The 26,029-nt window shown below is 40.5% G+C and overlaps 1 protein-coding gene across 1 annotated transcript in view; it reads right to left on the bottom strand.

The window, feature by feature from the left end:
* The window catches only part of LOC116815980 (caspase recruitment domain-containing protein 8-like), a 37,554-nt gene extending 13,513 nt beyond the window's left edge, over nt 1–24,041 (bottom strand). Inside the window, exons 1-5 of the mRNA XM_075068430.1 lie at nt 23,797–24,041; nt 6,855–6,886; nt 1,937–1,987; nt 1,101–1,151; nt 542–571 (exon numbers count right to left, since the gene is read on the bottom strand). Of these exons, the coding sequence (XP_074924531.1) occupies nt 542–571; nt 1,101–1,151; nt 1,937–1,987; nt 6,855–6,886; nt 23,797–23,834 (202 nt within the window). The 5' untranslated portion in view covers nt 23,835–24,041. The remainder of the gene's footprint in view (nt 1–541; nt 572–1,100; nt 1,152–1,936; nt 1,988–6,854; nt 6,887–23,796) is intronic.
* Nucleotides 24,042–26,029: the final 1,988 nt, after the last annotated feature.

Here is a 26,029-nt window from a genome sequence, read left to right as displayed (position 1 = left end):
GGCTGTGAGAGTCTTTTTATTACATGATCACACTATTTTAAGGGTGTGTGTGTTTGGTTTGGAAAACATGCTATTACACTATGTTATCTGAAAAACAATATGTGAACACATAATTCAAGGCTGTGAGTTGAATCCATTCTTGAGTAAACTCTATTTTACCTGAGGTTAGTTTGCAGCCTAGCTATTTGCAATGCTTACATGCAACTAAGTAAGTAACTTTGGTATTTCCTGAATTTAGGGTTCCTAACTCTGCAACTTTAAAATTGGATTAAGAAAGTATCTTTGAATGTATTTATTTATAATACACAGTGTGAGTGCACAAGACCATGCAATATAAATTCTTAACTGGGCTCTTTATTAATAAGGGGATAGGTTAACAGGAAGAAATGCTTTACAACTAGGCTATGTTACACATTGTATCAACACTCAGTCATTTGCTTGCTCTTGCATCCCATTGCCCCCTATAAATTATTGTAAGAATCACTAATGGAACTTGTCCTTTTATGGCACCAGAAATAAGAACAAAAATATATATACTCACCTGATTTTCTTATATCTGTCTCCTCAGTATCTGCAGACAAAAAAGCCTTCTAATTATTTAAATACAAATTATATAATCAACTTGTAAGAAATATAAATAGACTACTGGTAATATAACGCATACATCAAAACATTCATGCCTTTCACCAACAGCAATCGCTTCCTGCAATTCTTTTTCTGCTCATCCTGTTTTGCCACTTTTGCTGCCAATTTTTAAGTGTACTTAGGTCTCTTGTTGCTTAGGACAACTACTGTGATACAAAAAATGATTTCAACAAGTATTGTGTCTAGAATAAAACAACTTTAGCCTTTTTTTTATTACTTCTCTGGGTAAATCCTTACTCAGGAAAGAGAATGGGATAAACTAAGAATAATGAGAATGAGAATAATTTGAGCACATAAAATATTATTCGGCTTTTCAGTATCTAATCACGGAATTGATCATGGTAAATAATTGGTTTGAAATTATTTACATAAACAGTAGTGTTTTAATCATTTAAGATCAATCTAAAAGCTTAAAAGAATGCAAGGAAATACAGATACTGCAACATAATACTCACCTGACTCACTTTCAGAGCTACTTTCAGAGTTATTTTCAGAACTGTCTTCTCCTTAATAAAATTACATCCCATTAGCCATGATAATAATTAAATAACTTCACAGATAAGCAAAACATAAATTTAGATATTTAAGCGGATTAGCTGAGCAACAAGTTATATACATGTGAGAGAGAGAGAGAGTAGGCTTTCTTGATGGGAGTATACAACACCAATGCTCCAGAATCTGCACTGGCTTCCTATTGGTTTATGAGTAAAGTTTAAGATGTTGGTTATGACATATAAAGCCCTGAATGGTTTGGGAACTTCCTACCTGAGAGACCACCTCTAGCCCCACAATATAAAGTCCCCAGTTCAGCAATCTAAGCTATGGCTGTCCCACAGCAGGCATACTGGGGAAAGAATTCCATGAACCCTCTCCCTACTCTAGCATATCTGCACAGATTAGCCATGATTTGATCCACAGACAGTGAATGTGTTGCAAAAAGGTTTCATTACATTTAAAAGTGTAAGCTGAAAAGAAAACATTGGTAAGAAACAAACACAATTTGAGGAGTTAGCATAAAATTGATATCACAGGCTTACTCTATCAAAACATCATGAGAAATTCCGCTCTTTACTTACATAACACCTCAGCGACATGATAGATCTTATTTAGACGCCTTAAAAAAGGATCAGAACAGTAGGTCAAGCCTGTTCTATAAAGTCTGGTGTTGACCAAAATGTAAAATATTCCACACTCAAAGAAGAGAATATTATATGGATAATCTGCTTGCAGTTTTCAATGGATTCTTCAATAAGACTCGGAGCTTTAGTAAGAATACTACTTTTCTGCTTACCTGATTTACACTCTTGAGCTGAGTCATCTTCTCTAGTGCCATAACTTTCTACTTTAGAAAAAGAAATACAGCAGAGGATACAATATGTATGTTTCACAAGAAAAATGAAAGAATAGATAACATTTTCAAATACATACAAACAGTTAAAGTCCATGAGCCTAGACCAGTGGTTCTCAATCTATTTTTATGCAGCCCACAGTGTTACCTGGGCCCAAGGTTGAGAACCACAGCCCCCTCAAACATGCCTGTAGGAGCTGGATTTTATAATGTACTATAAGAATTAATGTATCATTTGATTTCATCCTGTCAGCCACCCTTTTTGACCAGCAGAAAGGAATGACAGGCCAGAACAATCCTTATGACTGATTATGGTCACCCTTTTGTTTTAGGATGTGTTATAATGTCTACTATGGTTTCCTATATATATTACAAATTAGGCACTCTAGTTAAATATACATTTCTTTGTTTTAAGGTTTAGCAAATAAGAGACAGGATTCTCTATTCTCTATTTGCAACTGATTAAATCAGAACAAAGGACAGGATGACTCTCTTGGATGTGTATTGGAATGTTTACACCAAGTAAGAAGCAACCGGTCCATAGAGTTCAACAAAGGAAAAGAACGTATAAGAACCAGGGAGCATCAGATTGTGCCCAACACTGGTAACTATGAACATCAGTGGCAGGACTCTCGTGTGTGTGTGTGTGTGTGAAAAGTATATGCTAACTGTTGTATTTTCAATAAATGCTGCATATTTACCTTCCTCTATAAAGATCCCGTGTGCTTTGTATGAGCATAACACGCCCACAGTGCCATATGCGCAGCGCCTCCTGCCCAAAGCCCCCTCCACAGAGCGGGGCCAAAAGCGGAGCCCTGGGTGAGGGGCCAGGCGGCAGCCCCAGACTATAGACCCTGCGGGGCTGGCTGGCGGCCCTGACCCCGTCCCCACCACATCTGGCTGGGCAGCCTGCACCACGAACCCGGACCCCCCGCACGGGCCCGGCAGGCTTTAGCACACAGCTAAGAACATACATATAAGAACATACGAACAGTCATACTGGGTCCAACCAAAGGTCCATCTAGCCCAGTATCCTGTCTTCAGACAGTGGCAAATGCCAGGTGTTCCAGAGGGAATGAACAGAACGGGTAATCATCGAGGGATCCATTTCCTGTCACCCATTCACAGCCTCTAGCAAACAGCAGCTAGGGACACCATCCCTGCCCATCCTGGCTAATAGTCATTGACTGACCTATCCTCCATGAATTTATCTAGGGCTAGGTCTACATAACAGGGGGGTGTCGACTTAAGATACATAATTTCAGCTACATGACTGCTGCCGCTCCCCCATCAACTCCACTTCCGCCTCTCGCCACAGTGGAGTTCCGAAGTCGACAGCAGAGTGATCGGGGATTGATAAATTGATCCCTGATATATCGTTCACTACCCACTGATCCAGTGGGTAGTGTAGACGTACCCTAGTTCTTTTTTGAACCCTGTTATAGTTTTAGCCTTCACAACATCATCTGACAAAGAGTTCCAAAGGTTGACTGTCTGTTGAGTGAAGCAATACTTCCTTTTGTTTGTTTTAAACATGCTTCCTATTAATTTCATTTTGTGACCCCTAATTCTTGTGTTATGAGAAGGAGTAATTTAATCACATTATAGTCATTATTACCAAGTGGTCCAGCTATATTCACCTCTTGGAGCGGATCCTGTCCTCCACGTAGGACCAAATCAAGAATTCCCTCTCCTCTTGTTGGTTCCAGGACTAGCTGCTCCAAGAAGCAGCCATTTAAGGTGTCAAGAAACTTTATCTCTGCATCCCATCCTGAGATGACATGTACCCAGTCAATATGGGGATAGCTGAAATCCCTCATTATTATTTTTTTATTTTTATAGCCTCCCTAATCTCCCTGAGCATTTCACAGTCACTATCACCATCCTGGTCAGGTGGTTGGTAATATATCCCTACTGCTACATTCTTATTATCTGAGCATGGAGTTACGATTCATATAGATTCTACAGTACAGTTTGGTTCATTGAAGATTTTTACTTCATTTGATTCTACATTTTCTTTCACATATGCCACTCCCCCACCAGCACAACCTATTCTGAGGGGGGATTTGATAGCTGCTTTCAACTACCTGAAAGGGGGTTTCAAAGAGGATGGATCTAGACTGTTCTCAGTCGTACCCGATGACAGAACAAGGAGTAATGGTCTCAAGTTGCACTGGGGGAGGTTTAGGTTGGATATTAGGAAAAACTTTTTTACTCAGAGAGTGGTGACCCACTGGAATGGGTTACCTAGGGAGGTGGTGGAATCTCCTTCCTTAGAGGTTTTTAAGGCCAAGCTTGACAAAGCCCTGCTGGGATGATTTAGTTAGTTGGGAATTGGTTCTGCTTTGAGCAGGGGGTTGGACTAGATGACCTCCTGACGTCCCTTCCAACCCTGATATTCTATGATTCTGTCTTTCCGATACATTTTGTACCCTGGTATTACTGTGTCTCACTGATTATTCTCATTCCACCAAGTTTTTGTGATGCCTATTATATCAATATCCTCATTTAATATGAGGCACTCTAGTTCACCCATTGTATTGTTTAGACTTCTAACATTTGTATATAAGCACTTTAGAAACTTGTCACTTTTTATCTGTCTGCCATGACATGATGAAATTGAAGGGGACTCTTTTTCATTTGACTGTTTCTTATCAGATCCTGCCCTTATTTTATTATCTTCCATCCTCTCCTCCTTACTAGGACATAGATTTACCTGGAGATGTGAATACATGATAGCGTAATCTTACATAAAGTAGCCAAGTGTCCTGTTTCATCAGGACAGTCCTGGTTTTTCAAATGATATCCTACTGTCCCAAGAACTTCTTCTGGGACACACAAAATGTTTTGGCTTTTCATTTCATCAGTCAAAATGCTTTGGTTTTTTAATAACTACAAAATGTTTCTTCAAGAATATGCTCTCTGTTTACCAGGAACAATACTAATTGTGATGAACAGTTTAAAGTTCAGACAAATGTTAAATGACTTTATGAAAATCAATCTTTTGCTCAAAATGGTTATTAATGACACTGGTCCAGTGTTTCATGACAAACTTATTCAGAACACCGGATTACTGAAAAACATCCTCCCACTTGAGAAATACACACGTTGCTGCTGAGTTAGGAGCTGGCAATAGCAACGTCAGCACATATTTAAAAAGAGTGCACTTTTGTACGAGTTTTGTAACCCTAAAAATATTAGTCATAAAAGTGTCCCAGTTTTTGTTTTCAAAAGTATGACACCTTTCATCCTATGCACTGATGTGTGTTTAAAGTAGGGAATGTGGGCACACATTATGCTTCTTTGGCACAGCATCTGGCCATAACCAGATCAGATGACTCATGATATTTGGGGCGAGTAAACCTGTGGATGAATTACTGAAACGATTTGACAGTAAATTCCTATTTCCTTCTCTCACAGACTCCATAGTTTAGTAATTAATTATACTGCTGTCCTTGTTATTCTAACTCTACCTATTCCTTTTTCCTCTCATAAAGATAATTTTCCTCAAGGAACAACTAAAAACAATCAAGAAGTTAAAAGCCTGCACTTGTGACTTCAGTTATTTTGAGACTTTCTTTTAGTTTTTCAGGAAGCAGAGAATTTGACTACTGCCTACAATTTACCCTTGTAAATTGATACTTATTGAATTACCTTCACTCTCCTTTTAAAGACTTCTTCACTATTGAATGTACCCTTTGAAATTCTGTCAATCCAGTGGCTTAAGGAAAGCATAAAATTACGTCACCAGAAAATGCAAGATGTGTAACCAGTAGTAAATTTGGGGCTCTCAATCCTAGGTGCTGAAGATCAGTGAGAAGTGGCACTGACATATTACAGCTCCAGGAGAGGGAGGAAAGGTCCCGGTCACCCACTCTGTCAGCATGCCTGCCACTAGAGAACAGAGAACGTGAAGCAAAAGTATCTAGAATCATTCTGGAGGAGGTTGGTCACTCGTCTTTCACAGCCACACAACTTGTGCCATGACAGCAGAATTACTGATTCCCCTACTCATTACCACAGTACATCCAAAAAAAAGAGGAAGCAATTCAGAGATCATTATGATCATCTAGTCTGACTTCCTGGTGGGGGAGGGATAGCTCAGTGGTTTAAGCATTGGCCTGCTAAACCCAGCATTGTAAGTTCAATCCTTGAGAGGGCCATTATAGGAATCTGGGGCAAAAATCTGTCTGGGGATTGGTCCTGTTTTGAGCAGGGGATTGGACTAGATGACCTTCTGAGGTCCCTTCAAACACTGATATTCTATGATAGGCAATGGAACTGTGTTATATGGGGGAGTAAAATGAAGATGTGCATTAAACAAAGGAACTCAGTTCACACTGGGATCATTAAGAGCATACAAGAATTTAGATGTATAAGAGCATCTGTACAGATCATCGTGACTTGATTGTAGCTATCATAATTTCAAGCTATGTCATAGTTTCTTTTAACGCATATACTATAACTGAAATTGAAGAGGCGCTATAGGTCAAATTCAGCCATACCTTATCTCACACAAAACACCCACTAACTGCAGTATTTGGCATTATATGAATAATTCATGCTTTAAATGTGATACACAGAAGTTAGACAAAAACATCATACTGAATTATAAATGCACGATTACCTTTCCTCTAATCATGATACTTTTATAAATAACATGAAAGGAATACATGACGGATCTGAGAAAAATATAAATGACAGAAAACAAACAAAACCTCACAAATTATTATTCATGAAACTAATGGGATACAAAATAAATGTAGTTTGGTTAATCAGATTGAGATTCAAGTTCAACAGAGTTGATAATCTAATAACAAATCCATTTGAAACTACTGTATATTTTGAAAAGTTACTGTACCTTTTGCTTTTAAAGAGGAAACATCATCACCACTGGAAGACAAAATGATTGGTACATCAATAATATATGTTAACATTTTGCCATATTCTATTACTACAAGCAACAAGTGACCAGTCTGCAACATATTTAAGAAGAAATATTTTTAAATGTAAACCCAAAAATCAAAATGAAAAATAACTAGCTAAATACCCTGAAAATCTGAAGAGTAATTCTACAAGCCCGCACAGAATAGTTTAGCCTCCTCTTGGCTGTAAAACTTTGTTCTAATTCTGGTTGTGGGCTTGGTGTTGGGTAGCTGGGTAGTGTTACGTGCCCTGTGACATCAGATTTGATGGTCTGGTGGTCCCTTCTGGCCTTAAACATAATGACTCTGTGTGCACAGTCACACTGGGGAAATGCTTGCATAAGTAAGGTCTATTCTTGTAAGTATCTGCAGGATCAGACATAAAGACAGTAGAAAGAACAACTAGTTTGGGTGTTGACTATTATGAAGAGAAGAAAGTATAAAGGATTATGAGGTAACCCAATCCATGTCAAAAATACTTCAGTGTTTAATAATAACTTTCACAGTATACAAATTTTCTTTAAAATTTATTTTTACTGGAACATTATGAATCTGCATACAAAATGGCGAATGTAGCTATCTTATAATATAATGGGAAAAACGAACTCAGAACACAATGTCATTATTTGTTGGGGTATCCAAAGGACAGCAAATGTATTATAAACTAAGACTCCAATCTTGAAAACACTCAAACACATGCTTAACCTTAAGCACGTGAGTAGGCCCATTAACGACAACAGAATGACTCACTTACCGTCAGTCAAACTACTTAAGCATGAGCACAAGAGTTTGCAGGACCAGGGTCTAAGGCACGTGAGTGCATGTGAGTAGACTCACTGAACTCACTCTAAGTATCTCATATAAAGTTAGAGAGACAAGGTGGCTGAGGTAATATCTTTTATTGGACCGACTTCTCTTGGTAAAAGAGACAAGCTTTCAAACTTACACAGAGATATTATCTCACCAACCTTGTCTCTCTAATATCCTGGAACCAACATGGCTACAACACTGATAACAATGTATCAAGTTATTCACATGCATGAGTGTTTGCAGTACCAGAGTCTAAAGCTATGTTACCTTTTTAATGCTTTATTTGGTATCCATACTTCTACATCTCAGTAAGTTCAAAATACACTAAAATCACATGAAATGATGAAGATCATTTAAAAGGACAAACATTTTTGAAGTGTTTGTTTCAAGCTCCTTAAGAGAAGAACAAGTAGCACTTCCCCATTAAGCAACTGATGCACTATAGTCCTGACTTTCAATGTGTATCCTATCAAAAACCTGGGCTGAAATTCTGATCCCACTGAAATTAGTGGGAAAATTCTCACAAGGCCTCTCTTTTGCTCAGACTTCCAATTATATGAAAATACATAATATGGACCAAAATCCAATAAAGGTTAGATGAGGATAAAAACTCAATTTTATGTGTAACCTAAGAAACCAAGGCAAAAATTTTTAAACGTGATTTTTTAAAATTTTTAAAAGTGATCAAGATAGCGCAGAGGAGCATGATTTTGCACTTTCTGAAAATCAGGACCATTTATGGTGTCTCAAGTTGTGTCGGGCCAGGTCTCTGAAGATGAAAAGCCAGTGAATTAATCTATTGTGCTACACAGCTCTTTAAAATGTACGAAAATACAAGGCAATACTAATATCTGGCAACCCAGTGCCGAACTATATAATCATCATCAAATTCTCCTCCCAGTAACACTAGTACAACACCTCTAGGAAAACCTTTCATCTAGGCATAATGTTCTAGCATAAACTAAATCCTCACTGTAATCAGACAGATTGATGGTCTGAAGTTCATTTTTATTCTCTTTTTCTTTCCACTTACCACATTTTCTTTCCTTTAATTTCAACCATTAATTAGATCTTCTTGATCTATTACACTTTATCAAAACAGGTGTTTTAATTTCCATATTCACATCTAATTAAGTTGACAATCTGCCTTTTTCCTGCTGTTTTCTTATAGTATTAATCTAGAACATATGAATTATCATTAATACTATTTAATATCTTGTTCATACACCTACTCTACTGTATAATTTCTTCTCATTAATGTCTTGTATCACTTCAATCCAATCTATGTTAGTATCTCTTCCTCAGTTTCTGGTGTGGCAAGGAAATAAAGGAAGAGAAGGTAATATAGAGAGAGGCTTGATGTCTTGAACTGTTGGTTCCTTTGATAGCACTTACCTAGGTTTTGTAATGTGGTGCTATTTTATTTTTGTCTTTTTACAATCACTGCTTGCAACATAGCTTAGTAACAGAACTGGTCAATTTTTTAAATTTGAAAACCACTTTGAAGAATTGCCTATTTTTCAAAATGAAAATTTTCATGGAAAATTTGCATTTTGTTTGAAATTTTTCAGGTTTTGATTTTTCATTGTCCTTCTTTCCCCTTTCTCTTCCTGTTGTCTTCCTTATTCTATTTTTTTTTACTATAAATAAAAAATGGGGAGTAGAAGAAAAAGAAGGGAAAAGAAGACTGAGAAAATAGGTTGGGGGAGACAAAAAAACAAACACCAAATTTTTTCAGAGACAATGTCAAAGGATTTTTAAAAACTGCAAAAAACCATTAATATTTTGGACCAGCTGTACACAGTATATATTAAAAAGAGTAAGGGCTGGTCTACACTACGGGGGAAAATCGATCTTAGATACGCAACTTCAGCTACGTGAATAACGTAGCTGAAGTCGAATATCTAAGATCGGATTACTCAACCGTCCTCACCGCGCGGGATCGATGTCCGCGGCTCCCCCTGTCGATTCTGCAACTCCGTTGGGGTTGGTCAAGTTCTGGAATCGATATAAGCGTGCTCGGGGATCGATATATCGCGTCTAGATGAGATGCGATATATCGATCCCCGAGCAATCGATTGTAACCCGCCAATACGGCGGGTAGTGTAGACGTAGCCTAAGACACACAAAAGTAAACTGATGTAGTAACACTATGAAAGCAGGTACTGTATATGCACTGATTTGTTCACAGTGTGCCTTGCAGTGAATTTTGGGTTCAAATATCAGAGAAACATAAAATCACACTGGCTCCCTTATAGACAGTGCTACAAAATGAAACAACTCTCTGATTATGCAAATTTAAGACTCAAAAACCTCAACAGTGTTCCCTTAATTCTGAGAGTCAGTTTTCAAATGGAAGTAGGATATACATGGATTTCCCTGCCCCAATGTGTTCATTAAGCTCTCTGCATTCTGCTAACCAATATCTGCCAGTGTTGATTTTTAGGTTTGGCTCATTAAGATATTTTGGAAGAACAATTGTGTTGCTTTTTTTATTGCACCAAATTATAAATATTATCAACTGTTAAGAAACTCCAAATTCACTTGTGGGCCTGATTCCATGCTGCAAATCACAAGGAGCAAACCAATGAACAAGTGCTATCATGCCTGTGTGTTGTTGGGATGATTCAAGGTCCAAGCAGAGAGACTCCATTTATGGGGTACCCAAAAATTATCTATCACACCTCAGTTTCTTACCCTCCAGACCAAGAGTACTTGCCCTGATGCAGGGAAGTCTGAAACTCCTGCATTTCCCTCCACAACTGGTTGAGATAAACAAATCTTCAGTTATAGGGGACCTTCGTGAAGGATGTGTCCAATCCTTGCAGTTGTTCTAAATATTTTTACAGCTACAGAGTCATCAATCTTATGGCTTTGCACAGTTGTCTTAACAGCAGGTACTGGCCTTGGGATCCCTCTGTAGCTTTAACAGCAATTTGTCTAACTGCCAAATACACCTGATGGACCTTGGCACAGGATTCTCTAAGACAATATACTTGGCAGCCTTGCTCATTTGGTCTTGTGACATAGGTAGAGCCCTGTGAAACTATTTTTATTTTTTTATAAATTTTTCTTTTATTTTGGGGAGATTTTTTTTGTCCTTACATAACTCACACACCTCCTGGGTGTGGTGTTCTGTCCCATCTAGTGGCACCAAGACTATTTAAAAAGAGAGGGAAAATGAGTTGGTCTTACAGCCTTAGCTAACAGCCAGTTGACTTTTAGCTCATGCACTAAGCTCCAGAGATCCCTGGTTCAATCCTGCCTGCCGACGACTGGGGTCTGTCGATGTTACGCTTGCGTTTTACACATTTTATCCACTTCGGAGCTTGTCCTGCTGCGGAGTGACTTTTTTTCCTTTTTATATGTTGTTTTCTGTTTTATTTCGTGTTACTGAGTACAGTATTTGCAAAAAACATGGAGCTCTAGACATGGGTGTGCATCACAAAGCTATCTTGGAGTTTGTTTTTAAGCTGCTACATTTGGAAGATTAGCTTTCCAGCATTTGGGGTCTGATCCAATTCCTAGTAAAGTCAATGGGAATTTCAAAACTCCCAACACAGTCAATATGAGTCTCTCCACTGACTTCAGGTCCTTGGTAAAAAAAGGACCTAGAGCTGGGTGGGAAATGGTTTTGTCATGCTGTGAGAATTTTCTGGATTTTGAAAAAAATTTCTGTTACAAATCAGAATGAAATGTCACAATCTCAAAAATTTTCACAAACTAATAGTCCAAAAATAATTTTTTGATCAGGTCAAATCAAAATGTTTCATTTCAATTCTAACCTCTCTCTATTTTTAACCTTTTTAAAAAAATATATACATGTAAAATGAAAAGTCACTTCAAAGGAAAAAATGAAACTTTTCAAAAAATGTCAAAATGTTTCAACAATTCCAAATGTTTGATATTCAATTTTTTTTAAATCAGATGATTTGTCAGAACCAACCCTTTCCCAGAAACAGTTTTGGTTTCAATGAATGAGCATTTTCTTACAAAAAATATTTCTGCTGAAAATTCCTGACTACCTGTAAAAGTAACCTCCTAAATATAAGTCAAAGTCCTTTTTCAGGCACAAGAGCTATGCACAGACTTATCTCTCAAGCTGCAGAGCAGTATACCCCTTTTACAAATTATTCCACTTGAACTCTACTGGGAATACATACAAATCAACTACTGCAGAAGAGAAAAAGCACAAAAAAACATGTAGAGCAACTAGAGGAGTCAGAAAGGATGAGACAACAGAATGAATTAAGATTTTGGTTTCAAAAAGAAAGACCTCAGAGTAAAACTAGCCTGCCAAATTTGTTCCATCTTCTCCCTTGTGCGTCATTACCTTGTACTACCCTGCACTTTATAGATATGCCCATTGAAAGCAATCAACAAATATCACGTGGTATGTGGGTAGGTTGAAACATCATTATTTGCTGGATCAGTAATAAAACAATTCCAGTTTACATATAAAAAATATCCACCAACTCAATCCATCTAATTTAAGACTATCACTACAAGTAAGAAGTTCCTTAACCAGTCATCTTATAATGTGTCAAGACAGAATTTACCTCTTATATGATTAAATTACTCCCAGCAGTGATAACACGAAATTTAAATACGTTGCTATATATCTGATTACTTGCAGGATCTATTTTTTATTAATTACACAAATGTGTTTATATTACTTCCATGTTCCTTCTACACTCTTCACATACTAAAGAGTGATGACAGATTTAAAACTGCTGATCACAATCACAATATATAATTAATCAGATCAATTCTTCAACAATTTTTGTCTAAGTATGGAGTGAAAATCAGGCCCTTGTAATTAAGTTATATATATCCTTTAATGTTGTAGAGATAAGATTAAAAATTAACGAAGTCTGTTTATATACAACCAGATAGTTCAATATGCTGTTATGCCACTTTCTGTTTGCAACCAATTTTGGTATATGCCAGTTACTATTTATAGTTACTGGTTGGCATTAAAAACAATGCACTGTTATATATACAATTGCTAGCTGTTTCTTCCCAGTTATAACCTGCCTTCTCAAAAAAACACATTCAGGCTTCTTCTAGTTATTCGGGTTTTTGGAAAATTGCATCAACATATAAAATATAATTCTTAAATGCAACATTTTATTTAAAAAAATAAAGATTGCATATGATGCTGAAGGAAGAAAACTCCTGCAGAGTCTTTCAAAGATTTCTTTCAGTCAGAAAGTTTATTACTCAAAGCATGCCTGATACATATATGTATGATATCCCTCTGTAATGCAAATATGTGCAATATTTTGTGTTATACTCAGAGCGCAAGAAACTGAGAAACTAAAATGACAGACCAACTATTTTTTTAAGATAACTATAAGTAAAGAGAAGTCTGATTTGTGCTGATATAATCAATATCATAATGGAAACTGATTTCTTTAAAACGCAAGGGACAACCTAAACCACAGGCTCTCCTCCTTCCTCAGTTACTGCTGCCAGGGATTTTCTGCTTTGTTGCAGTGGTCGTCCATGAAAGACAATACTGTTTTCCAGGGGCCGTTTTTTTTGTGTTTTTTTTTTTAAGTATTTAGACAGTGCAGTAGGAACCATATTTGCAATGCTGTCTTTTAATTGTTAGTTAAGAAGATAATCAAAATACCACACTGTATGTCACAAAAACGACTACTTTATTGGTGCAGAAAAAACAAAGACATAATTCCTAACAAGCACAAAAAGAGTGTTACTCTAATGAGCAAAAAGCCTGAGGCAGCACCAGGAATGGAGCACATAATTCAGATTTTCAATTCAATTTTCAAAGATATTACCATTGTTTAAAAAAAACACACTATTATTATTATTATTATTAAATATCTGTTTATTGGTAGTAATAGCAGCTGTAGCAGTGAGCATTTATACAGCACCATAAACACAAGTGGTAACTGGAGCCACGGAAAGAGAGGCGGCCTTGGGAGAAAACAAAGAAAAAGAAGAGAAGGAGACTGAGAATAAAGCCTGGGCCTGTTAATGTCCTCAGATTTCCCTGACCCTATTCAATCTGTGTTTCATCCAAAGTATGGCTCAGAGATTGTGCACCACTGAAACCAGCACAACCTCCTTCCTGTAATATACAAAGATGAGACAGCCATATGACTTTTCCAGATCTGTCTGCTGACTTTAATACTTCTAACCATGAGGTGGTGGTGATGCATTTGCAGGTGTTGCCAGGGCTAAATGGAGTTGCTTTAAGGGACTCTCTATTCATTTCTCTTTGCAAGGACTTTGCTGTTTTTACAAGATGACTGTTCATCAGCCTCAGGTACTCTCATTTATAGGGTTCAACAAAAGTGTATGTTGTCATTTCTCCATTCTACTATTCACCCTAAGAGGCTCCTGGGGAAAGAGTGAGATATTTAGATTGCTGTACCCATCAATACACAGATGACACAGAGCTCCATGTGTCTCTCTTGTCAAAACCAGACCATTTAGTAACTCAGCTTTCCCAGTGTCCATTTGAGATGAGAGCACAAGCCTGTTTTGGAGAATTCAGGAAACATTCAGAGAAAATGGCAGATTTAATATTGTGTCCCTTCTACTATCATTGAAGGTCACAGTTCAGGAGTTTTTCTGGATCTTGAGCTGCTTTTGGACATCCAAATAACAATGGTAGTCCTGTTGTTTTTTTCAATTAACTTCACTTGACAAGGAATTCCTCCTGGAACTAGCTAGCCATTATCTACCTAGCCACTAACACCCATGTTTTTGTCTCAGAGATTGCATTATTGCAAAGCACTCTACATAGGACTCAATCTTAATTTCATTTGGAAAATTCAGGTAGTGCAGGAAGCAGTTACTTGCTTACTGAGAAGCATTTCATGAAAAGAGATCATACCAATGCTCTGGATATTTCACTGGCTCCCAACTCTTTCTGGATACAATTTAAGGTGTTGGTATTAACCTATGAGTTTTTTATGGTTTCAGTCCTAACTATCTAAAAGTCAGTAGGACTTAATTGCTTTAACCTGCAGCTGAGATCAACTGGGCATCATTTGCTGAAGATCCCTAGAATTACTAGCTTAAGTTGGTGCTAGGGTATTCTCAACAGAGGGCCCTCAAATCTGTAATTCACTTCCCTCTTTGGTCTGGCAAAGCCAACATTTGTTAACCTGCCAGACCAACTGCAAGGATCATCTAATCATTCAAGGCTTTCCTGAGGAGAGTAGGGTAAGCAGGGCAGAGAGCTTTTTAGATGTAATTTTTTTGACATTTTCTTAATATAGATTACTATTGTTATAAATCTAATATAGTAAGTGTTCTTATGTTATATGTCAGGTTAGCCACACAGAGACAGAGGCGAAATGGACACTGGCAACAAGTTAATTGTAAAAAACAAAATAAATAAATCAAAAAAAAAAAAGGGTTGACTATCTTGAGCACTAGGGAAAGATGTGCTGCAATATTCTTCACAAAAAGCCACATACTGACTAAACACTGTAATGCAATTTCAACTTTCCAACTCTCTCGCTTTTTTCTTTTCCGCATTTTAACAATTTTAAAACCAGAAAACTATTTTTTCAAACTAATTTTAAATCCAAACAAATTTTGGACTGTTACTCATCCCTAAATCATGAGTTTTTTTAACTATGCAACCAGAACAGGTAACAAAGTGGTGACTAGTCTGCCTTTTGTTTGCAACAGCTGTCTCTGGGAGGTGTGGAACTGGTGAATCTTCTTCTCCTGGTTCTGCATCTGCAATTTGTAGGTTGCTCAGTTTTGATTGTTGACTTAACGAACTGAAGATATTGAAAGCTGCTGAAAGCCCCACCGTCTGTCTCAACAGTGTATTATCTGGGTGCAATGCTTGCAGACCAGGTCATGCCAAGACACAAGGCCTCATTGAACACTGACAAATGCATAGTTGGGAACCAGTCTGGCTTATTTGTGGATTAATATAGTTAAAACAGATATTATAAGAATTTGTTTAGACTTTATGAAATGCTTGTAGGATGGTGCATGCATTAATCCTACTTATAATATCTGTATCCCATGGTATAAAGTTACATTGAGTGTTTGCATTGCAAACCTCTGTAAACAGGAAAAGAAGAATTAATTAAGGTAAAGTGCTCGTCCTGCACACAAAATGGCCCACTGAAGGCAAATGAGACATTGTGTAGCATCAAGGGACAGAGACTTAGGGTATGGCTACACTCGAAACTTCAAAGCGCTGCCGCGGGAGCACTGCCGCGGGAGCACTGCCATGGCAGCGCTTTGAAGCGTGAGTGTAGTCACAGTGCCAGCGCTGGGAGAGAGGACTCCCAGCGCTGCATGTACTCCATCTCCTCATGGGGTTTAGCTTGCAGCACTGGGAGCCGCGCTCCCAGCGCTGCAGCACTGTTTACACTGGCACTTTACAGCGCTGTATCTTGCAGCGCTCAGGGGTGTGTTTTTTTCACACCCCTGAGCGAGCAAGTTACAGCGCTGTAAAGCGCCAGTGTAGCCAAGGCCTTAGTCGATGGCATTCCTAAATTACTCCAGGAAGGGAAGGCATGCACCTGAACTCATCCCAGCAGCTTGGATTTTGAGGTGAAGGGGATAAATATCCATGCCAAGGAGAAAGGGGTCTCTTTATGCTGTCTGGACTCTAAGCCTGGACTCTAAGTCTAACTCTATGTGGTAAGTCAACCTATGCCATGCAACTCCAGCTACGTGAATAACATTCCTGGAGTCGACATACTTAGGTCAAGTTACCGCGGGTTCTACACTGCGGGGTTCGACGGGAGAAACTTTCCCAACTTACCTTACTCTTCTCGTTGGGGGTAGAATACAGGGGTCTTCACTGGACCCGCTAAATCGACCGCCGGTGGATCTATCTGAGGGCACTGATCCTGGCCGTAGTGTAAACACAGCCTCAGGGGCAAAGATTCCTAAATATAAGCAAGAGATCCCCATGCTACTTGGCAGGGGTCAGCCCTAGGACATATAGAGCCACTTACAATAGAAGTTTATATTTCCTTTTTAAATCTAAGCCTGCAACTCATTTGTGTGTATATATTTCCTGTTTTAATTCTGTAAATAACTCGTTTCTTTTTCCTAGTTAATAAACTTTAGTTAGATAATTACAGGACTGGGTACAGGGATTGTCATTGGTTTGAGATATGAGTATAACTGATCTGGGATAAGTGACTGGTCCTTTCTGTTGATAAGGATAGAAGTTTCCGGTCAGTTATCAGTTTAAAGGAACTCAATCCACACAGATATCTGTAGAAGTTCTTATATGCCCATATACTTGCCAGGCATTCCTTTTCAAACTGTGCATATTCTTTTTCTGCTTTGCAAGTGTACGAGAGCAGAATGCACCACCAAGGCCGCAGCTACTGGCACCAGCACAGACCACTGACAGTTTGTTTACATCGTAGAACATTAAAAGCAGAGCAGTTGAGATCACTTCTTTTTCCTTTTTGAAGGCAGTCTTCTGATTTTGTACCCACAGCCAGGATGTATTGGACCTTAATAGTTTATCAGAGCTTCTCTCACTGTAGAAAGATCTTGCAGGTATCAACCAAGATAATTTACCATCCCAGTATGTATCTCAGTTCTGGTACATTCATTTCTCTGTTTTTACTTTGTCAAGGGTAGGATTAATTCCATCTTTGGTTACTTTCTGTCCCAAAAATTCAATTTGGTATAGGCAGAAAACACACTTCTCTTTATTTAGCTTGAGTACAGACTCACTGATTAAGCTCAGAATTTGTTGAGGGTTTTATGTTCTCCCAGTGATGACCTGTACACTTTTAAAATGTCATCCCTAAAAACGACAACCTCATTTATGTTCTTAAGCAGCTCTGCCATCTTTTTTTGGAAAATTTCAGGAGCACTGGTAATCCCAAAAGGTAATCTTTGAAAGCAAAATCTCCCAAACAGCATAATGAATGTAGTCTAAAGGAATTTGCCAGAAACCACTTGAGGCATCTAGCTTGGAGAATACAGTAGCTTCTGCCACTTTAGGGAGGAATTCTTCTAGTACTGGGAGGATATATTTTTCTATCACTACTGCTTCATTAAGTGTTTTATGATCCACATAGATTTGAATATTCCCATTTTCACTCATAATAGGTATCATCAGTGTGTATGTACCATGCAGTGGGCTCATATATTTCCTCAATTATATCATTCTTTTCCATTCTCTTTAATTAGTTTCTACTTTATGAAGTAATGGGATAGAAATTCTGCAGGACATATGTATGCTGTATGGTTCTGCACTATCTCTTAAGATTATTTCTACTGGATCTCCTTTTAAAAGTTCAATATCACCAAATATTCCATCAATTTCTTCCACCTTTCTCACTAGACCCATCATGGCAACCATATTAAGACAATGGAGATTGTCAGCCTCCAATCCTCTAATCACATACACATTAAAATTAAAGCTTTTGTCTTTGTCTACTGTTTCTGAGGAAAATTGTCCAATGCAGTTCAAATACTGCTGAGTCTGTTTAGGCCAGCATCTGCTCGTTTCAGCCCCATAACTGTAAGTCCTTTCTGATATGATTGTTACATCTGCATCCAAATCTATTTGAAAATGAAGAATCTTTCCACAAATATTCAGTTTAACCCTCCAGGAAGGCTCTGTGTCATTACACGTGATTGATCCAAGACTAAATGGCTCTTGATTTATAAAATATGTCTACACAGTACAGTGAGTCTCAAAGCCTGGGTTAAGAGACTCAGGTTTGCAGACTCATACTACAGCAGTAAAAACAGCTGTGCAGAAGTTCTGGCTCAGGCTAAATTTTGGGCTCTGAAGCCCAGCCTCCTTCTAAGCTTCAACCCAAACCCAAACATTTACACGGGCAGTTCTCAAACTGTGGCTCAGGTCCCCAAAGTGGGTCATGACCCAATTTTAATGGGTCGCCAGGGCTAGCATTAGAGTTGCTGGGACCTGGGGCTGAATCTGAAGCCAGAGCTCTACCCCCACCTAGGATGGCAGGGTTTGGGCTGTGGCCCCCAATCCCCCCACTCAGGGCTGAGGGGTTTGGGCTCTGCTTCCCCCCCCCTCAGGGTTGTTAGAAGGGGGTATCATAAACAGATAGTTAAGGGTTAATGTTCTTTCACCTGCAAAGGGCTTACAAGCAGAGAACTGACACCTGACCAGAGGACCAATCAGGAAACCGGATTTTTCAAATCTCAAGGGAGGGAAGTTTGGGTGTGTGTTCTTTGTCTCGTCTCTGTTGCTCTCTAGTCTCTGAGGGGATCACTCTATCTCCCGGCTTTCTAATCTTCTGTTTCCAAGTTGTGAGTACAAAGGTAGAAAGACAATAGGCTTATATTGTTTTTTTTTGTATTTACATGTGTGTAGTTTGCTGGAATGTTTTAAATGGTATTTCATTTTGGATAAGGCTGTTTATTCATTTTTTTCTTTTAAGCCAATAACCCTGTATATTGTCACCTTGATACAGAGACCATTTTTATGTCTTTTTCTTTCTTTTTATATAAAGCTTTCTTTTTAAAACTTGTTGGATTTTTTCCTAGTTGGGGCTCAAGGGGATTGAGTCTGCAGCTCACCAGGGAATTGGTGGGAGGAAGAAGATGGGGGAAGGAGAAAATCTCTTTGTGTTAGAGTTACAAAGCTTGCATTTGCAGGGACTCGGAGGGAGGGTGAGAGAAACTTGATCTCTCAGTGTTTGTGTTTCAAGGAATTGAAGCAGGGTAATCTCCTAGTGTTCCCAGGGCGGGAAGATCTGGGAGGAGGTAAAGAGGGGGAAGGGAAGTGGGTTATTTCCCTTTGTTGTGAGACTCAGGGCATCTGAGTCTTGGGGTCCCCCAGGGAAGGCTTTGGGGAGACCAGAGTGAGCCAGGCACTGAATTCCTGGCTGGTGGCAGCGCTATCAGATCTAGAAGTTTCATGCTAGCATCTCATTTTCTGAACTCTAAGGTTCAGATCTGAGTAGGAAGCTATGACAGGGGGTCGCAGTGCAATGAAGTTTGAGAACCCCTGATCTACCCAGCTATTTTTAGTCCCATAGCATGGGCCCTCCAAACCCAAGTCTGGGCTCTGAGATTCACTGAAGCTCCCTGTGTAGTTGTACCCTCAGCAGTCCCTTCCCACACTGCCTTTATGTGGCAGACAATGGCAAAATGTCCAATTTTTGTGGATTTACAGCATTTGGCTGCTTTAGCAGAGCAAACATCTCTTGGACTGTGCTCTTTTCCACATCTTGTGCATCTAGTCTGAAAAGTTAGATTTTGCTCAGGGCTTACCCCACATTGCTTTGAGAACTTATTACAACTGCTTTTTGCAGCTGTATTATATCTCCTGTAGTGGTTCTGTTTGTAAATCACTTCCTCTAGGTTACTTTCTGGTGGCCACTGGTCTCTATTTTGATGTGCACTCATTTCCAGATGTCTCTCTTCACTTTTAGTTTCTCTGGAAGTCCCTTATCTAAAATGCCAATCACTACTGTCTCTAATGTGCTCTTCCCTTTTTGTCTTCAAAGTCACAGTTTTCTGCCATGCCATACAAGCCTCTCATAAAAGAATCCAGACTCCTCACATTTTTGGACATGCTGGTAGAAACATGCTCACTCATAAACCACCTTATGGTGAGGTATAAAAAGCTCATAAATTTAGCCAGCAGCACAGCATAGCTGTTCTTGGGGGTCTCCCCTCCAAAGACAAAGGATTTAAAGATATGTTCAGCTTTCCTGCCCATGGCCATAGACTACAAAACTACACTGCACCTCCCCACTCTTCTCTGATGTGGAAACATGCAAATTGCTCCCTCCAGTCAGGCCAGCCAAATGGTCTGTTGAAGCTGAAGCTCTCTGGTGACCGGAACTTTGGCAGCTTGACAAAATTCTGCACCGTCTATTGTTTGTCTTCTGACACTGTGTCAGGTTAGTCACGCAGAGGCAAAATGGACATTAGCAACAATAACTTTACTGTAAAAGAAGAATGTAGACTGTCTTCAGCACTCTTCACATCATATCACTAAATGTTATAATGTAGTTTAAACTTTCCATCACAACATGTAAGTAGATAACTCAGAAAAATGAAGGGCAGCATCAATGTAAAATTTGATATGTGAGTATTTTATTGAAAATGTGTCAATGCCCATAACATTTCAATTGGCCTCCAGTCTTTTCTCAAAGCAATTGTAGTTCAGTAAAAACGTTGTAAGTACAAGTAAACATTTTTATGTAATGAGCAGCTTTCAAATTTTAAACTCTAAGTTATTTCTGTGGTAGAATAATAAACAGGTAAATGAGGTTGTGTAATTTACTTAAGTTTTATCTTCACACTAAGCAGAAAAATGCCAGAACATGGATTGCTGACACTTTCTGCTTGCGCTTTTATTACCAGAAAAGCTGCTGTTAGATAAATCCTGGGAGCCTGGAAAGAGGATATAGGCAGTGGTGGCCTTTTTCATCTCAAGATGTCACAGGATCCACTACTTCCATTCTCTTCCTGACTCTCCTCTTTCATCCAGGCCTATGTTTGGAATTCAGTGGATCAGGACTACTTGCTGCTACTTGTGCTTATCTGATGCAATGGGTACAAATAACCTGGGCAATAAATACTGGGCATTTAGCTACAATCATTAGTAGTCCCCCAACAGCTCCTATACTTATCCTGATTCTTTAATACAAGATAAAATTGTTTCTTCCTAGGACTTTCAAGGTGGTCAATGGGGTTTTCACATTCTGCTACCCATCATCTACTGACATACATTAAGGACTCTGAGTATTGGTTTTACTAAATAAGATCTAATTTTCATTGGAAAGTTTCCATTCTTTCCTTTTTATTTCTCCACACCTCCTTTCAGTTGAACAGTTACATGCCCCAGTGAAAAAAGAGACAGGAAAAATTAAACAAAGAAAAAAATGAGATGCAACTCAAGATAATGGATTGTTACCCAAGACCAGCCATTTACTATCTTTTGGAAAGGGATTTTCAGACAGAATTCTTCTGGGGCAACCTCATGCATCTCAGTGTGCTCAAGAAATGAACCAGAGGATTATTACTCTGATCCTCCGGCTGCTACTGGAACAGAAACTGAAACAGTTTTGCAGATAAACAGTGATTATGGTTAAGGCTTTGCAGGCAAAGCTAAATGTTTATGCATATAAATTGTTGAAGTTAATACTACTCAATGCAAACACTTGTTCTTATGTTTTACAAACTAGATAGCACTAAACTCCCTTTTATATATAGAGAGAGAGAGAGACCTATCTCACAGAACTGGAAGGGACCCTGAAAGGTCATTGAGTCCAGCCCCCTGCCTTCACTAGCAGGACCAAGTACTGATCCCTAAGAGGCCCCCTCAAGGAGTGAGCTCACAACCCCGTGTTTAGTAGGCCAATGCTCAAACCACTGAGCTATCCCTCCCCACTTGGGAAACATTTTTATTAATGTAAGGAAAAAGTTGGTATAAAAGAGCACAGAAAGAAACCCCATATCACAATATTTGCAAGGCTGATCCATGTATTCATGCTTACTACGCCTGGACAGAAGAAGAGTCTAACGTCTGGTTTACACTGGGGGAGGGCTGGGGAAATTGATCTAAGATATGCAACTTCAGCTACAAGAATAGTGTAGCTGAAGTCAACGTATCTTAGATCAAATTAAAATTACTTACTTCGCATCCTCGCAGCGCTGGATCAACAGCTGCAGCTCCCCCGTCGGCTTTGCTTCCGCATCTCGCACTGCTGGAGTTCAGCAGTCAACAGGAGAGTGATTGGGGATCGATTTATCACGTCTACACTACACGCGATAAATTGATCTGATGCATCGACCGCTACAAGCCAATTAGACGTAGACATACCCTTAGGGAGAATATAGAACTATGGGGGGGGGGAGTTTATTTAGTTTGACATTGTTATGAGCTGTTTATTGTTTTAGCTTTTGTATGTGCTTTTAGAACCCATCAGATAAGAGCATTTTATATGCTGAATAATAAAAAAAAATTGAGAATTCTATATATTACTGAACAACCTACAATGGCTGAAATTGTTTTGGAGGGAAAATTTGTAACTTTCTTTGGACATGTATAAAACGTTCGTATTTTTTGGGCTTCTTAAAAATCTGGATCACAAGCAACCTTCATGCACACTCATTTTAATGTTTTTTTCAAGAATTTTTCTGTGAATGTTTTCTTTAAATCAGTAAATTAAAAACAAATATTTTGATCAGAAACTTCATCTGGTTCTGCACTTCGTTTGTGCACCTCATGTCAGAAGATAATTTTTTTTCAGAAATTCAGATCTTTAACTTTGACAAAGTGACACAGAAGCACCTGTTCCCCTCCCCCTCATATTATATGGTGCCAACCACTTTAGGATCTGAGCATCTGTCTTGCAGTAATGAGCGTATCTGTCTCCCCCAGCAGGGAAGTGCTATTATCCCCACTTTGCACATGGAAAACTGAGGCAAGGGGTATATTAAATGACCTGCTCAAGATCCCACGGGAAATCTTGGGCGGAGGGGGAGGCAGTTTCCCGTGAGATGCAAGCCGTGGCTCTGGGCAGGCAGCCGGGCCCATGCGCGGAACCTGCTACCAGCCCGCCCTTACACTCGCGGTAGCCTCGGGCAAGGCTTGTCCATCTCTCCCTTGCAGGCTGGTACCTGGGAGGGGTGGAGGCATCGCTGCATCTGTCTGCCTCGAGCGGCCTCCACTTCCCATTCCGCCAGCCTCTCGGGGTTTCGGCGGAGGAGGGGGCCGGTGACGGCCCGCCCTGGCACACTCCCCTACGGAGCTCAGCGGGCGCACAACACCCCTGCCCGTGCCCAGCAATGGCGCCCTTTGTTGTCCCTGTGCGGCGACCGCCCCCTGCCGCATCCCATCCCGGCGGCCTCCCGGGCTTCCCGCGCCCCGGCCCGACTCAGCCGCCTCCCCCGGCAGCAGAGGCCGCCCAGGCCCGGCCAGCGAGCAGGCCGGAGAGCGCGGCGCTTTGTCCCTGGTACCCAGGCTGCTGCCCTGCCCCACGTTCCCACGCCCGGGAGCAGCGGGGCTGCCCATCCCCTGGCAGCCAGGTGCAGCCCGCGCCCAGCCCCAGGACCCCGCTGCACCGCGCACGCTGGACCCCGCCTGCTCACCTGCCCTGCACATCCCGACACTCCTGGCCGCTGGTCATCGTGGCCCGGCCCGGGAGCAGCGGGCGCGAACGGCTCGCGCAAGCTGTCACGGCTGCAGCTGGAGGCGCCGCGCGGCCTTACGGCTGAGCGCGGGACTCCGGAGGGGAGGGAGGATGGGAAAAAAACAACGGAAGCCTCCGGTGGGGAAGCGGTCGGGTCCCCTCACCGGGAAACGCGCATCCCCCGCCGGGCTGCTGCTGCTACTCCCGCAGCAGGGACCAGGTGTCTCCCGCCCGCAGAGAAGGAAGACTTGCTGCAGTCGGAGGCTGGCGCACTGCCAGCACGGTTGGCGAGCACCTCAAGGGCTAGGACTCAGGAAACGAGGGTTCTGGTCCTACCACTGCCTGCTAGCTGACCTTGGGCAAGTCATCTCTCTTTGCTTCAGTTTCCCTATCTGTGGACAGGGCATAATGAGCCAAACCTCCTTTGTAAGCACATTGACATCTACTGCTGAAAAGCCTTATATAAGAATTAGCTGGTGGTATAGTATGGGTACTTATATGACCCCATTACTGTAGTAGAAGGGTGGGCAAACTTTTTGGCCTGAGGACTGCATCTGGGTGGGGAAATTGTTTGCAGGGCCATGACTGTAGGGCTGGGGTGTTGGAGTGCGGGGTGCAAGAAGGGGCTCGGGATAAGGAGTTGTTGGGGTGTAGGAGGGATGCAGCAGGGGACTCAGGGCAGGGGGTTTGGGTGCAGGAGGGGCACTGAGTGTGGCAGGGGCTCAGAATAGGGGTTTGAGGTGCAGCAAGGGTCTCAAGGCAGAGGGATAGGAGGCTCAGGGTAGGGGGCTGAGGTGCAGGAGAGATTTGCGGTGCAGGCTCCGGCCTGTCACCGCTTACCTCGAGCGGCTCCGGGGTGGTAGCAGTGTGCAGTGGGGCTAAGTCAGGCTCCCTGCCTTCCCTGGCCCCGCGCCGCTCCCAGAAGTGGCCAGCATGTCTGGCAGTGGCTCCTGTGGGTAGGGTGGGGCATGCGGCTCCCATTGACTTTACTAAGGGCCAGACTAGCCTGGCCTACATACCCATGCAGAGGGCTAAAATTTCCCCTTAAGATTCTCAGCAGCATTCTCCAAGCTTGGGTCCAGGCATGTAGGGGAAGCTGGTACTGTCCACCTATTATTCCCCCCATTCCACACAAGTGGGCAGAGAGAGGTGGAAGTGGATGGAGCACTACTATGAACTATTTTGAAAACACTAGTATATGTTCAATAAACTACATACTGTTTTCATATTTGCTTTGTTTTCACAGGGCTACCATAAAGATTTGTGAGCTCAACACATGACCTAACTTATCATTCTTTAAAAGGCACTCTCATTCTCAGTGTTTTCAACCCCATTCATTCAAAAGTCATGAAGAAGGCACCCCAAAAGCAGTTCCACAGGAATTGCTTTCCTCCAACCCTCTCCCCACCCCAATACAGAAAAGTTTTTTTTAAATTAAAACTATGCTAGTAAGCCATACTGAAACCAATCAAGCACCTCGATTTACATTGATGTAACTAACTTCTGCCTTAAAGTATCCCTCTATCTCTTGCATGCAGAGGGCCAAAATTCTGCTCTCAGTTACATCAATAGAAATTTTGTGTGGTCCAAGATTACGTGATTGATAGGATCAAAAGGAGGTAAAAATTCCCATTGACTTCAGGTCCCTAGTAATAATTTATTATATGTAGAAGCAGAAAACATTCTGCCAAAAGGAAAGTGTAAAAACAGACCACCACACATGTTGGTAACTTATGCAGCTTCTGCATCTGTGTGTATTATAAGAAAGATCCTCCCTTCCCCCCCCCAAAAAATCAAACAAACAAACAAAACTCATTGCATTAAAAGAAAATTAAGGTAGCAAAGTCAATCACTCAAAAGATAGGAAATGCCAGAATTAAGGTTTCCCCAGGCATAGTTCACCCCCAATATGTGTCTGTAGTATGATACAGTCTTTAATTACATGATCCCATGCTATTTTTTCCACAACATCCCTACTGGTGCATGGGGGCAACCTTAATTCTGGTTTTCCTAAGTTTAGAGTGTTTGACTTTTCAACCTTAATGTTCTTTTAAGAGAGATTTTTAAATGTCATTTTCTGGTGGGGGGGATAACTTAAAAAATAATAATGTTATGTTGATATGGGAGATTGTGAGTGACTCCATCTTGTATCCCTGGCCTCCATTTTGAATAAACAAGAGGCACTGCACCAT

Source organism: Chelonoidis abingdonii, chromosome 8 (genome assembly GCF_003597395.2).
Source record: "Chelonoidis abingdonii isolate Lonesome George chromosome 8, CheloAbing_2.0, whole genome shotgun sequence".
Taxonomy (NCBI): Eukaryota; Metazoa; Chordata; order Testudines; family Testudinidae; genus Chelonoidis; species Chelonoidis abingdonii.
Note: the sequence above shows the minus strand (reverse complement) of the source record. Positions and strands in the feature narration are given on the sequence as shown.